Source organism: Protomyctophum parallelum, assembly GCF_964188405.1.
Source record: "Protomyctophum parallelum genome assembly, chromosome: 9".
NCBI classification, from domain to species: domain Eukaryota; kingdom Metazoa; phylum Chordata; class Actinopteri; order Myctophiformes; family Myctophidae; genus Protomyctophum; species Protomyctophum parallelum.
In genome coordinates this window covers 7961502-7976396 of record NC_139706.1, presented here as the reverse complement: position 1 = coordinate 7976396, position 14895 = coordinate 7961502, and the positions used below count along the sequence as shown (strand labels likewise).

General features: G+C 43.7%; 2 protein-coding genes across 2 annotated transcripts; both read right to left on the bottom strand.

Moving 5' to 3' along the window:
• Positions 1 to 938: 938 nt before the first annotated feature.
• grk7b (G protein-coupled receptor kinase 7b) lies at positions 939 to 6141 on the bottom strand (the record flags this gene model as incomplete). Its single annotated transcript, XM_083772526.1, has 4 exons — positions 939 to 1275; positions 2135 to 2406; positions 4073 to 4522; positions 5539 to 6141. 4 exons carry the CDS (start codon positions 6139 to 6141, stop codon positions 939 to 941), a joined length of 1662 nt encoding a protein of 553 aa, XP_083628652.1.
• A 3020-nt stretch (positions 6142 to 9161) lies between these two features.
• rnf7 (ring finger protein 7) lies at positions 9162 to 11186 on the bottom strand. The gene is made up of 3 exons (XM_083772786.1): positions 10796 to 11186; positions 10628 to 10675; positions 9162 to 9686 (listed from the first exon to the last, which is right to left on the bottom strand). The coding sequence occupies exons 1-3, from the start codon at positions 10977 to 10979 to the stop codon at positions 9568 to 9570; spliced, it is 351 nt and encodes a 116-aa protein (XP_083628912.1). The 5' UTR covers positions 10980 to 11186; the 3' UTR covers positions 9162 to 9567.
• Between the last annotated feature and the right edge of the window lie 3709 nt (positions 11187 to 14895).

Genomic DNA, 14895 nt, shown 5'->3' with positions numbered 1-14895 from the left:
TCCTCACACGTGAATGATTAAAGGCATTCCTGGCATTCCCGTGACATCGCTGCCGTCTCTCACCAGCGTGGTGCATCGCCATAAATACCCATCGTTCCATACCTGTCATTTGATTACAGACAACCGGTACCGCGTTTCCAGTTTACAAACACATGTAAACACTTAGCGAGATGGCGTGATGTAATGGAAACTGTGAATACACCAGGATACCTATACGCCATCTCAAGGGAATGGAGGACAAAGTCCTGCAAAGCTGTGTGAAAAGTCCTGCAGTCCTGCAGTTGCCATGAGTGTCTCAATCTGTACTCAAAGGGTTAGTTCAGATGTTTAGACTTAAAGGTTTATGAAATACTTTCCATTTATATAGTGGTTGCAAAGGTATTAATTGATTGCCTGATCGAGTCCTGTGGTGGGAGTTCTTGGTTTGGTTTTGGTGAATAGTTCCGCTCATTTGGTGGGGGTCTGGGGGCCACGCAATAAAAACATAATTAATCCACAAAACTAGCATCATTTGTATTGTTGACTCATTTCAACCAATATAGTGCAACTTTCTTTCAACTTTGACACTTTTGTCACTCTTTTTTGTGTCCAGTATCACTAGACCAGCAGCAGCACGAAACCATATAGAAATAGATCAACAATACAAATTATGCTAGTTTTGTGGATTTAAGAAAAATGCGTGGCCCCAGTGACCCCCACCAAATGACCGGAATTGTGTGTGTACAGTTTTTTTTCAGCGTCCATCTTGGAGTCAGTATATCTGGATAGGTTTCAAACATCAACTTGGCTATCTGAGGTATCTTTTGCCAGCCACCCAAAGACACAATAGCATGCAGGCACTTATGTAAGATATAATAATAAATAAAAAGGTGTCTGGGTGAACGTATAGTCCGGTATTTGATTATTATTTTGCCTAATATGTCTGGATACAGTGATGTTCATAAGATATGACAGGACGTGGATGAGATCCCTATATCTCCGTCCACACAGACGGAACCCGTCCTGTGGGGGTTGTTCAGGTCGTCAAACAGCCCGCTGGCGATCATCTCGTGTTGCCACGGGATGGAGACCGCCCCCGTGCTGAACGCCTTGAAGAACTTCTCGTCCTTGGCGTCGAGCTTGACGTCTTCGGCCTCGGAGCCGTCCCTGAACTCCTCCGTGTCCTTGGTGTAGACCACGCTGGAGCTGGGCAGCCAGGGGGCCTCCAGTAGGCCCGCCTCCAGGCGAGGGAAGTTGATGTTCCGGAAAAACGTGTGCTTCCGCGGGTCTTCACCCCTAAATAAATGATAGCAAGCGAGAGAGAGAGAGAGAGAGAGGTTGTGGTTTCTGTGGAATGGGATGTGATGGTGACACATTGCATGACAAACTTAAACTTTACATTTAATAAAAAATGCTTTAACAGAAAGATATTATTACCGGTATCTGACAAAATATGAGACACAGAGAAAAGCTGGTAAAAGTTATGCATCAAATAATTTAAGGTTGTTTACACCAAAATGACAACAATTTGTTTTATATATTATTTACATGATAAATCCTTGTTCAAGTTACCTTTATGAAATTTATAAAGAAGACTACCTTCTTCAAAGGAATTGTTCTATCAACACTGCATTCTGTTTTTGTGTTCAGCGCCCCCTGTTGCCTCAACAATGTTTAGCAGGCACCAGTTGGAATGAAAGCAGTGAGCACAAGAGATTTGACCACTCAGACCCAAGTCTAAAGAATATTTTGTCATCGTTGGATAAGACTTTGTTCACAATTCCATGCTGTATTGATGTTGGTACCATAGGAGAGATCAAAATAACGATTCTACATTCTCTAATTGTGTAGACTTCTTGTAAATTATGTAATGCAGATGTTTAACCTTGAGAGTGTGAAATTAGCTCTGTAACTTTACATTGTCCAAATTTGGTTACATTTTACACTGTCAATCTATAAGGGCCAATCGGTTACCAACTCTCCATCATTTAGTTGGGGTCCTGGGGACCACCTGGAACCGCCTCAAGGACCACTGGTGGTCCCCGGACCACTATAGGGTGAATTTGTATTAACATTTATTGTCACCTATAATATTCTGCCTCATTCATTCCTTTAGTGGCATGTTTTTTATTTTAAAGAAAATGAACGTACGTACCTGCAACCAAGCCGGCTGTCGAGCCTCCTCCTGAGGAAGAGGCCGATGAGATGCTTGGTGGGGACGTCAAAGTTCTTGTGCTCGAACCGGCAGTCGTCCTCCAGAGTGCGCCGCGTCAGCTCCTCCAGCAGGACCTTCTCCCTGAAGTCTTTGAAAGGCAGACGGGCGGCCACCATCTCATAGATGCTGCAGCCCAGAGCCCACCAGTCCACCGATGTCCAGTAGCTCTCCTGCCTCAGGATCTCAGGAGCCATGTAGCCATGTGTACCTGCCTGGAGAAACGACATTACAAATATCCATTAGCCAATTTGCTCGTTTAGGCCTGACTCACACCTTCACAACAGACTGATGTATAGCTGATGCATGAGACTTATTGACTGATGCAAGCTCGCAATTAATTTCCAATGGGAGTCACATGGTTTGACACAACATTTTTGTTGTATGAGGGGGAGGGGGGGGGGGGCAGTCGAAACACAGACGAAAGCCGTACAACAAAAATGTTGTGTCAAACCATGTGACTTCCATTGGAAATGCATTGGGGCAAGCCTTACATGACATAAGTTTAATGGCGTTTAATATTTTGATGTTTAATTTACGTCATATTTAGCGGAATTATCAGCTCTTATTATCATACATTAACATGGGATCATCTCATACTGGCCAATCAGAATGCCTGTTGTCTGTGATTGGTGGCTGATTTGCTCGTTTACATATGACGTGAAATTTCCCTTCAATGTCAATGGCAAATCTTGGCTCAGGAGCCATGTAGCCATATGTACCTCATCATCTCATTCCGGCCAATCACAATTGGTGGCTTCACTTTTGTCTTCAATGTTTGTGTTTACATACACAGACCCTCAAAGCTGGACATAGCCTCATGTAACCCAGGTGGGGCCTGGCACCCTCAATTGCAAATTCTGCCCCCTCAGTTTAAGTTTCATGTTTTACTACTATATAAAATGATGCGTGCCCCCTCGCCATTTTCACTGGCCCCCTCAGTCATTTCATCATGGAGCCGAGCCTGATGTAACCCTGTGTACCTGCCTAGAGAAACAAAAATCACACCCATGTGAAGTGAGGGACGCTCTGATCATCATACACCATCTCATTCTGGCCAATCACAATTGGCGTCCTCTTTTGTCTTCAGTGTTTGTGTTTACACACTTTTGTCTTCAATGTTTATATTTTTTTTTTACAGTCTATGGTTTACACAGACCCTCAAAGCTGGACATGGGAAGGGCTAGCGCCCCTCAAAAAACATGGGGATCTCAAATGTTTTGGGGACCCCCGGAAATACTTTAGCCTGCCTTGTAACCATGTGTACCTGCCTCCTAGAGAATGAGGTGTGACACTCTCTCAAGGCCTGGTCTTAAATGACCAGTGGTCCAGGCACCTACAGTATAGGCTCCATTGCAGCCTGACAGTGTCGCTAGTTCGAGTCCAGATCCCGACAACCTTTGCTGCGTATTACTCCACGTCTCTCTCTCCCAATTTCCTGTATACCGTATACATTATCAATAAAGGTCGAAACAAAATGGAGGCTATGGTTCATGGAACCTGGAACGCATCTGGAGTCACTTTTAAGCATTATTTTATACTTTAGCTGCTGAAAAATAGCAGATCTACACGCTCATAGCGCTGCACCAAGTGCTGCACTGCGAGCTTGTAGATCTGCTCTGCTATGTGTGCAAATCTTAAATATATATTCTCTCAAAGCAAAGCGTTTTTAACTCAAATATTTGCCTCTGGGGGAGGCGGGTCCCTGGAACAAAATGTCTTCAAATGCAGATAATTCTGAGGGTCCTTGATATGAAAAGGTTTGAGCACCACTGATGACAGTTTTTCAGAAAACTGACATTTTGTATAACCTGGTCTCTCAGATGGTTTAAACTTTGGACCAGGCCTCGTGGCTGACGCCACACCTCCACGCCGACTTACCTTTTGACGGATGCTGTTGCTGTTGTCTCCTCCCATCTGCAACACGGCCAGCCCGAGGTCAGACAGCCGGCACTGCCCGTGGCCGTCCAGCAGCACGTTCTCCGGCTTCATGTCGCGGTACACCACGTCCATGGAGTGCAGGTGCAGGATCCCGGTGACCATCTGGGCGGTGTAGTAAACCACGCGCTCCAGGCGGAGGCCCCTCGCCGCCCCGAGCTCATAGATGTGGAACTTGAGGTCTCCGCCGTTCATGAGGTCCATGACCAGACACAGGTGGGTGCTGTTCTGGTAGGCGTAGGCCAGTTTCACCACAAACAGACAGTTTACTTTCTCCAGAATCTGCTTCTCCGACAGGGCCATTCTCTCGCTGCATTTCTTCCGCAGCTTTTTCTTGTTCAGTTTCTTGCAGGCGTACATTTGACCCGTGTGCTTCACCTGGACAGCAGAGACCTATAGGACAAATTAGATAATGGATTTTTTTTTTTTTTTTTGGTATTCGCCTTTTTATTGATAGAGATGAAAGTAGTCTGACAGGAAATGGGGAGGTGATGCGCAGTAAAGGCCGTCTGGATCGGGAGTCGAACCCGCGGCACACTGCCAGACTGGATTACCAGCCAAGGTGCCCAGACAGCTACGCCAGCCGCCCGGGCCAGAATATTTATTGCCACAATACTATCCAGTGGGTGGAAGCACTATACTCTCGGATCTTTTACTAAGTAAAAGTAGCATTACCACAATATAGAAATACTCTGTTACGGGTAAAGGGTGTGATTTTAACATTTTACTTGAGTAAAAGTACAAAAGCCCTGGCATCTAAATATATATTTAGATTTGTATTATCGTGAGAACGATGGCTTCCATTATTGCACTGCAACTTTTCAAGAATAGAAAGCCTGCAGTTTCTATTAGCTTGGATTCCCCATCGATGATGTCACTGGTAGGCGGGTTTCTGAACTGCCCACATCGCTCCCATGAGACACGCGAGGAGGGAATCGTCCTCGGATTCCGTCGTTCTTCCGGGTTCTTGGAAACGCCCCCAGCCACTGCGTTAGTTTTACTGAGGTTAGGTTTAGGTATATTTTACATTTTTACTGAGGTTAGGTTTAGGTATAGTTTTACTGAGGTTAAGGTTATGGTTAGGGTTAGGTTTAGGTATAGTTTTACTGAGGTTAAGGTTAGGGTTAGGTTTAGGTGTAGGCTGTCAATCACAGCGACTGGCCAGTCACAGCGCACTCTCTACGGCACTCTGTACTCAACCCGAGGACGGAACCATGCTCGCATGAGACACAGACAGAGTAGAAAAACATTGTGGCATTTTATCATGAACATTAGTGAGGACCAATTATATGAAGGTAGGTTGAAAAGTGGTGAAGTGGTCCTTTAAAATAGTAGATCATCTCAGCTCACTTTTAAATATATATTATAATAATCTCTACAAAAGAATAATACAAATAAAAAACACTTACCTCACCAAAGGCTCCCTTGCCCAGGGTCCTGAACTCATAAAAGTACCTGTCGTTGATTATCTGCTGTTTCTCGTACTCCTTCCACTGCAGGAACTTATCAAAATAAGAGCTCTTCTGGTACTCGGAGAAAGGCGTTTTCCTCAGGAAATCTCTGGTGGCCTCCCTCACCATGCTCATCATCACCTCCTCAAAGTCCTTGTCCGACGCGGCCTTGCATCTCTCGGCCACGCCCAAGGTGAGGAAACCGAGAAAACTCTCCGAGTCGGCCTCGCAGAACTTTGTCAGAATGTTCTGCCGGGCTCTATCCTTGGCTCCGGTTTCCGCCAGGGTCCAGTCGCTCAGGTCGGCCAGGAAGTCACCGGCCGCCGCATACTGTGGTGGGTTGGAGCCCTGCGTGAGAAACTGTCTGAATAAGAGTTTCCCGATAGGCTGTATCTCGCAGAGCGACTCGTAGCTTAATTTGCACATTTCCGCCCTGGTAGAAGAGGACCTCTGAGGCTTGGGCAGAGCCAGACTGCATCTTCGTTTCCTCAGCTCCGTGTAATCTCCTGCCTGGGCTTTCAGGTAGGCTGTGTTGGCCACAAGATTGTCCAGTGACCCCATGTCACTTCTGCTGAATTTATCATGAGTCACCCATGCGGCCCACAAACGGAGAAGCTGCTCCTGTTTGACTGAATCACCCAATTTACACCCCTCTCCAGGTTGTTCCAGGTAGTTAACGCCTCATCAGGCACCTGAGCCTTCCCCCGGCATGGATGATTGGAAACCCTCGTGTCACGCCTCTTTTGGAATTAAAAATAGCACAGTGCTGGATTTGCCGTTAGTTAAGTGTCTTTGAAAGTGTATTTGTGGATACTACTCAGGTAAAGCAACTTAATGCCGTTTGTACATAAGAAGCTTTAGGCGTGCCTATCTTTAGAAACCTTCAAACCACCCAGTGAGTGCCTGCATGCTGCAACAGGACTGGCAACATGCTACAGTGAGGAGGCAGCAGGTACTGGTCTTAACACGTGGTTGATTATATATTTGGTAGAGAACACTGTACATCTTATTATTGTGCAGAATGAAAATGTCATCACTGTAAACTTGATATAATGGAACAAGCCAGAATGAAATAGATTTTTACATTAGGACAACAGTCCTATAATGTTGAGTTGAGCTCAAGTGAGGCAGCTCAACTCGGTAACAAGATGTGCACATGCACGCACTACAGTGGGCGGACACGCAACACTCGCAACAGGCCAACAGCAGGCAAACCCGGTCAATCATGATTGGATGACGGCTGGGCCACCTAGCCAAAAACAAAACCTATACGGGTTTTTGACCCCCAGGGTTTAACTGGGGACAGGGAGGAACTCCTTATATGGTCAGCACACACTATAGTAGGGAGGATTATCACAACAAAACAAAAAAAAGAAGTGATATTTGAATTAAGTGAAATCACTGAATATATCTTGAAGGATGTTATGGTGCATGCTGTTTACTCTTCTGTCAGCTCAGCTTAGAAAACAAAAACTGTAAATTATATTTCTCAGGTCTGCAAACTGAGGACAAGACTGAAAGAATGTACAGTGTGTCTGTGCATAATCTGGATTTATATACAGCACTCCTTAAAATAATGTACTTTTGGGCGAGAGGAGCAGTGTGTCTGGAATGCAGAGGATTTAACCATGTGAACCCCATAATCCCTACCTAGTCTGGGGGATCTACAAGCTCACAATGTGGGTTTGTAGATATTCTACTGTTAGACAGATGCTAGGTTCTTAGCTTGCTTATGATCCTTGGTGACTATTTATATGTATTTGATAATGTATTACCATGTGTTGTTCTTGCTTACTGTAAATCGCTCTGGATTTAAGAGCGTCTGCCAAATGCCTAGGCTAAATTGTAGATTTGCAAAGAGTTTTTCTGGATATCGGAAAAAAGTACAGTGACACTCGTGTCCGCTTGAATAAGAATAGAATGAAATGTGTGGAGTTTGCATGTACTCCCCGTGTCCCCTAGGGTAGGTACCCTCACAAAAAACATGGTCTCTAAACTGCCTCCCCCTGGCCAGCCGGGGCGCCTGATGGAGGGGAAAGGAACTGGTTGGAATAACGTGTTCCTTCCACGCGCTACGTCCAACCAGGAAAACTCCCCCCTGTCAGGTGTAAAGGAGCAACTTGGACACTCAGGCATGAAGGAAGCATGAGTCCAAGTTCGTTGCTCTCCCCAGGTTGGCGGAGGGTGTGTAGAGCCCAGGATCACATTAGATAATTGACACAGGGGTGAAAAATGGGTTAGAAAATCGTGGGATAAACATAAAAAAAGCCAACTACCAGCTGAGCTCTACTACTGCTTATCACAAATATAAATATTATATTTGACATAAACCTCCTGGGACTAGTCACTAGCTCAGAATCTATAGATCTGCCAACCGATCGGTTATCGGAATATTTTCACGAGTCATTTTCCAAATGACTCGATCGGTGATCGGCAATTTATCTGATCTTTCTGGAGCAGTGGTTTCCAAACGTTTTCATGTCAAGGACCCCCAAATTGACACTAATTAGCCCGCGGACCCCATCTGAAAAATATATGACAGGGACCTCCTGTTACCTCCTTAAGAGACGATTTTTACGACACTACTGGCATCCGACCACATTACCCCAGAGCCACCGCCGACCAGGTCTTGGGTGCACCTTACCCTTTATCCCTAAACTTTGCCATATATATTATCTTGAAAAACATTTTGACTAGCCAATCTACATCAACACGTTGTGAGCTTGTAGATCAGGTATTTAAACTATTTTAAAATGTTATTCAAAAATAGTAAAAAATGGCACATAAGTTTATGGATAAGGGTTAAGGGGTGGCGCAAGATATGGCACATAGTATAATATAGTTTTGCATCTTTGTGACAGGCCTAAACATTCTCCCATTCCCCCCCACACACACATCAACAGTTTTGACATCATTTTGAAAATGTTCAAATTTTCCCCTTGCGCAAAAGATCGGTATGGGCATCGGCCGATCGTGAGAAGAATCGGCGATCGGCCCCATAAAACCTGATCGAAGCACCTCTACCTGGGAATCGGATGAAATTAAACCTTGGCTTTAGACAAAGTTACCCATTCTGGGCGGGAACCCCTTTTGGTGTTAGCATTATGTTATGCTTTAGCTATTGAAAAATAGCAGATCTACAAGCTACGAGCTTGTAGGTTTGCTATTTTTTGAAAAATCGAAGAACGACTGACATAGAAACATAGCTTTTTCAGAAAACTGTCAGGATGTAGAAGACATTTTTAGAATCTGATCTCAGGTCAGAATGGGTTAGTATGTGTAAAGCCCTAACCACACCAAAGGGTCACCACCATGCAACTCCTTGGGTGCAAACGGTTGCACAGAGTTAACGCTATAAAACCGCCTCGACCCTTCGGTGTGGTTTGGGCCATTGAATTCCATGCGTTGAATCACTAGGGACGACACGCGTCAACGTGCAACAGGACATATCGCACCGCAGGGACAACGCTAAAACCTGCTTGACCCTTTGGTGTGGTTAGGGCTTTACTGTACACTACAACACAATTACATGGAAAATAATCGAAGGGACAAAAAGCAAACAATAGATAGTGTGCCATGTATTCAGTGCTAAAACAATTCTTTATTGTTTTTAAACAACCAGACATCTACTCAAAGATGTTTTGGACATCACCACCACAAGCAACGGACAACACAAAGCTAGACTGGACAGAGAGCACTGCAACTAGGCTCAACAACCTCCTCTTCATAACTCTCCATCCACCATGAATTCATGATCAGGTCAAAGTCCTCGTGTCCTTAATATTGTCCATTGTACTCTCCTGTGATATCAGAAGAACGCCGACGACAGCATGCACTTGCACCTACAGTAGAAGCAGAGCAGGATTCATCAGTTGCTCTGCATAGGGGGGGGATCGCAGTGATCAGTGTTCCACGCCATCATCCCCAACAGATCAGATGCACAAATGGGGAGTGCGAGCAGCAAGACGTATAGCCAAGAAGTAGAGCTCATTTGCCGATTCTCTGTACGACCCAGTCCTGCTGGCAGAGAGGACAGCGATTGTTCTGTTTGACCCACAGGGACATGCAGCAGTTATGGAAGGAGTGGTTGCATTCTCCCCATACCACTAGAGAGAGCGAGAGAGAGGGAGGGAGGGAGGGGATATGACTTGAGAAAAATTAGAATGCAATAGAACACAATGATAATGTGAGGTTTTTAATCATCACCCGCCTCAGTTATTTTATACATGGTGTACTTTCAGCTATAAAAAAAAACATTTTACTACTGCATCTTTGGGTCACAGAAAAAACAAATCAAAAACTTGAGTAATTCCAAAAGTAAATTCCTTTTCGTCCAAATAAACATATTAGTCAGTCATAAGTCAAAAGGCACAAATGTAATTTTAATGACATGTATTACTATTAACATAACAAGCACTAAATGTTCTAGTGGGCCTTTTTTATGTTTTTAGAGCAGCTTCAAAAGCAGTTAGGCAGGCACTCAGTGGTCACGCTGGTACCGGACCCTCTAAACTGGTCAACCCTAATACAGGTCAGGTATCTATCTATCTCATTTACAATTTGAATTTAGGCATTTAATCCAGAGCGACTTACATTAGCAATATTAACACACAGTGGTTCAGTTCTCAAAGTTTTTCATGTCAAGGAAGGACCCCCAAATTGACACTTAATAGCCAGTGGACCCCATTTGAAAAATATATGACTGGGACCCCAATAAGAGAATACTTTTACAGCTCTAGCAGTGATTCTCAACCATTTTAATTTCAAGGAACCCAATTTGACATGCATTAGGCCTCGTCGGACGCCCATTTAATGGCATTTCTTCCATCTCTGGGACCCCAATTTATATTGTAAAATAAATGTTAATTTTACTCTGAGAGTGTACAAATGGAACACTCAATAATTTTCTTTTTAACCATCTATCATGGGTATCCCCTGGAACTCCCTCATCTAATTAAAATGTAGCCAGTAGCCACTGTAGCTAGCTAACACAGGTTAGACCAAGATGACAAACAAATAAATTCACGATTAACAAGGCCTTTCTTACCAACACAGTCCTCTTGTTTGTTTTCAGCCTGGCATCGGAGGCAAGCATCTGTAAATCAATCAATACATGTATTAATTACAGCGAATCTGCGGGGCTTATAAACGTTATTATAGCAGCTTAACGTTAGCATGATAGTTACAGAACGGTGAATTCTTGCCATTTCCTTACCCATCACTTGCACTCGACAAATGGCACAAGTGTCACACTCCACGTCCCAGCTCCACATGGCCACGGCGTTCCACTTCTTCAGGGAGAACATCTTGTCTCCAGAGGACTTGTTGTTGCCGGACCCCGAGGCGGAGGAGGTGTTGTGTGGGTGCACTATGCCCACGGGCTCATCGGCCTCGTCCATCTCTAGTCTGCTGCCGGCTGCTGCTAGCTACAGAACAGGGTTTGTAATGTAAACTATACTAACTAGCCGATAGCAGCTAAACAAAATGGACGCAGTTGTTGTTGTCAGTCAAAGCAAGCAGCGAACGCCGCCCTGCCGGCTGCCCCAGATATCAGCCCACGCAGTGCACGGGCACCTCGCCGCCTTGTGAACGCGCAGGCTGGTGGTGGTGTTTGGAGTCTGATGACTGTTCAGGTTTTCAACCTTTTCATATAAAGGTACATTATTTATTCGGCATTTGAGCCACGGATGACATTCAGGTGGGGTTGCCAAAATGGCCTTTCTGTGTGGAGTTTGCATGTTCTCCCCATGTTCCCTAGGAAGGGCAGCGGTTCCCAAACCTTTTTGGCCATGCACCCCCGGCCCTGTTTCCTCCTGACCCAGCTGACGCACCCCCACCCCCCACATGGAAATATATAAATTGCACAAGCTATATCATTTCCTATTTATCCACATATATGAACCTGAATATGGCATACAGTATGCAGGATAGGCTATATTCTGCATATACTTGCCATATATTGGCATTAATATGTTAATATATTTAAAATAAAACCATAGCACCACCAGGGCTGCGGCTCACCGCTCCAATTAAGAGATGGGTCAAATGCGAAGAACAAATTTCACTGCGGCAACGTGTGGGACAAATCGTACGACTTTGACTTTTTTACTTCGGCACCCCCTAGAAGGCGCCCGCGCACCACCGTGCACGCATCACAGTTTGGGAACCTCTGCCCTAGGCCTAGGCTGGGTATACCCTCACAGAAAACATGCAGTAATCTTGGTCTCTAATACGGCATCCCCCTGACCAGCCAGGGCGCCTGATGGAGGTGAAAGGAACTGGCTGGAATAAGGTCCTACCGGGGAAACTCCCCCCTGTCAGGTCAACAAAATTGTGGGATCATTCTTTTTAAACATAACCCTATTTTAATCTCTGCCAATGTCTTAACCAGTTTAAAAAGCAGGTGGCTTGCGCACATCCAGTTCCTGGCTGGTGCTGGACTAAAGGTAGATACATGAATGAAGAAAGACGTCCGCAACACAGGCTCTGCGTCAGTGGTGTTTTGTTTTATTTAAAACACATTTAGTTAAGGCATTTAGTTAGTGCCTTAACTAAATGGTGTTTAAAGCTGTGTGCGTACTTCTTTCTTCATTCAAATGTCTTAACCAGTGTCACTAGACCAATTAAGACCAGTCATCCCTACGGGGGAGATATTAGACTTTTAAGGCCATCAGGCTGAAGCTGTGAGCCACTCTGCTACATCACCTCTTATACTCGGGTAATGCAAATTTGGTTCCCCAGGTTAAGTTTTCCCTGGCTCCTATATTATGTTCCCCACTCACCTTAGTTAGGGTCAGAGTTAGGGCCGATTCATATTACTCCTATTTTAGAGCCGAATAAAATTTGGTTCGGTGCTGTAGAGCCTACAATGTGACGTCATTTGAGGTTTGTGTACCGTCGTTCGTGTACCGTCCTAAAGTCGGCTCTTCGGTGCTACTGAAAATGTCAACAACAGGGGCCCCCAATTCGCTCCCAATGGAAACACAAGCCATAGTTCTTTCGTGGGTCTACAAATCCTCTTGTATTAACTACTCTATAGGCCTATTCATAGTCTGGATTTTCGGTGGTAAGGTGACCACCGCTCCGGTGGTGAGCTGACCACCGGAGCTGAAATAACGTTGAGCGGTGGTGAGTAAAAACAGAGATAAGGGCTGGAGCGGTGGCGGTGGTTTGCTCTTCACCGCGGCTCGTGACGTCATGTTGTAGTTCGGTGGTCACCCCACCACCGTAAATCCAGACTATGTATGAGCCTTATCTGTGCCTGTCTCTGCAAACTGAAAGTATTCAATCTCTCTCTCTCTCTCTGATTGATGCTAGATAAGGCTCTGATAGAGTCTAGAGTAGACTGAATTCCTCCAGTAAGTAAAATCATTGCACATGTTGTCTCTAGAATTTGACAAATTAGACACATTAACTTCAACTTGTTTTGCTGGTACCAGCCTGGAACTGTTCCTGAAGATATAACGTGATCAATTTTAATTTAGATCAGTCAGGAGTCCTGAGGGCACGAGGTCAGCATTTCTCCAAATAATTTCTCAAATTAATGTGAAATTCCAGTGTTCATAATCCATTAGTGTCAAAAACATGAAAAGACAAATGTGTTGCATTAAAGTAAACTTACATCTGTCACTACAGTGAAATGTCTGAACAGTGGTTTTCAACCAGTGGTCCGGGGACCACCAGTCTGTTTCCATGGCTACCCGTCCCTACCCTACCAGGCACCAATACCAAACAGTACCTACTGTTTCCAAGGTAATAACATTACTCAAACTTAAAAAGTTCCTTCAATTTATCTCAAAACACAGATTTCCATTTATCAATGTCTGTCTGTTTTGGGGGGGACACAATTTTCCATTTTCCTGTCTGTCTGCCTGCCTGCCTGCGATAGAACATTGATTAAATGCTCAATTTAATGTTAATTAATGTTGATTAGCTGGGAATACTGGGCAGTATGGATGCACATTTTCCAGTAAATACTAATTTAAGTAAAAAAAATAATGCAGGAAATGTTTCTATTATTATTATTATTATTATTATTATGTAAACCTAAAATATTCCATGGGATGGTACTGTTCTTCCCACAAACCATGGGTTAAAAAAACGTATCCAGATATCAAATGTGCGTGCGTTTTCTCTCTCTCTCCAGTCTCCATGGCTGCACAGCATGCTAAAAGGATACGCCCATCTTCAAATGTCATGGTCAGTCGTGCACATTAGAGGCGAGAAGAGGAATGTGACAGAGAGAGGCATTTGGACTTCAGAAGAGAACATCATCTGGTTCTGACAGAGCGAGGCATTTGGACTTCAGAAGGAGAACATCATCTGGTTCTATATGTGGGCTTGAAAAATGACAACTGCAGACGGGGACAAGCCGAAGCGCAGACCAACAGGTAATTGGGCAGTCTGGGCTGATATTAGCCCAGGTGAAATTTTTTAATACTTTGTAATAATATTAGTATTTTACTATTAATACTAAAAATAAATAAGCGTAAGTGTACAAGTATTACAATATATTTTTACTTTTACAGCTTAATTTAAAGTATAATTTAACATATATATTTTTTTTTCTTTTAAATGTGCACTTAGTTGGTACAGATGATAAGTCTAAATCCTGCAAATACTTGCTATACTAGTGTATAGCATATTTTTCAGGTACTTTTATTTTTTACTTATGGAAAGTAGTAAGTACAGTTATTGTCCTGTCATTTGTAATAGTATACTTTATTAAAATTCCACTCCTTTATTATAATAATAATAAAATAAACATTACTAAAAGTTCATTTCAAGTTATGGTTTAGTGTTCTGTTAAAATTATACAAAAAAAAAATCTTTATATATTTGTTTTTCACAGAATCAATGGTTTTATGGTCATGATTGACCAGGATCCTGGATGGCTTGATTCTAGGCTTACATTAATTGATAAGTATTTTTGAGTGGAACCACAAAATGGCTGCTATGCCCTATTGCGAATATGTTTAGTGGTGATTTAATTATAGATATAAAGTGAGTGGCAAAGTGAGTTTAACGTAGTTTAATGCAATCAGATAGGACTTTTCTGTTTGGACGTATGGGTCGTCAAGGCTATAGAAAGTATTTTTTGCCACTCAGTAGGCGTTCCCGCATAATGTCCGGGTACGATGATGATGTCACGTGCATACGCTCTCCTCTATACTTAAAAAGTACACTTTTGTGCATAAAAGTATACTAGCGAAGCGTACATGTAAAATAATTATAATGATGTATCCTTTGTGCTGTATTAATCCCATTAAGTCTTCATGTGATACTTGGTCGCTATACTGCAGTGCTGAAAGCGAA

Bases quoted from the DNA above. Each gene is read 5' to 3' on its own strand.
- rnf7 (XM_083772786.1), bottom strand. From the start codon at position 10,979: ATGGACGAGGCCGATGAGCCCGTGGGCATAGTGCACCCACACAACACC. The intron at 10,676-10,795 runs GTAAGGAAATGG...ATTGATTTACAG, and splicing joins TTGTCGAGTGCAAGTGATGG to ATGCTTGCCTCCGATGCCAG. The intron at 9,687-10,627 runs GTAAGAAAGGCC...CGCTCTCTCTAG, and splicing joins CAAACAAGAGGACTGTGTTG to TGGTATGGGGAGAATGCAAC.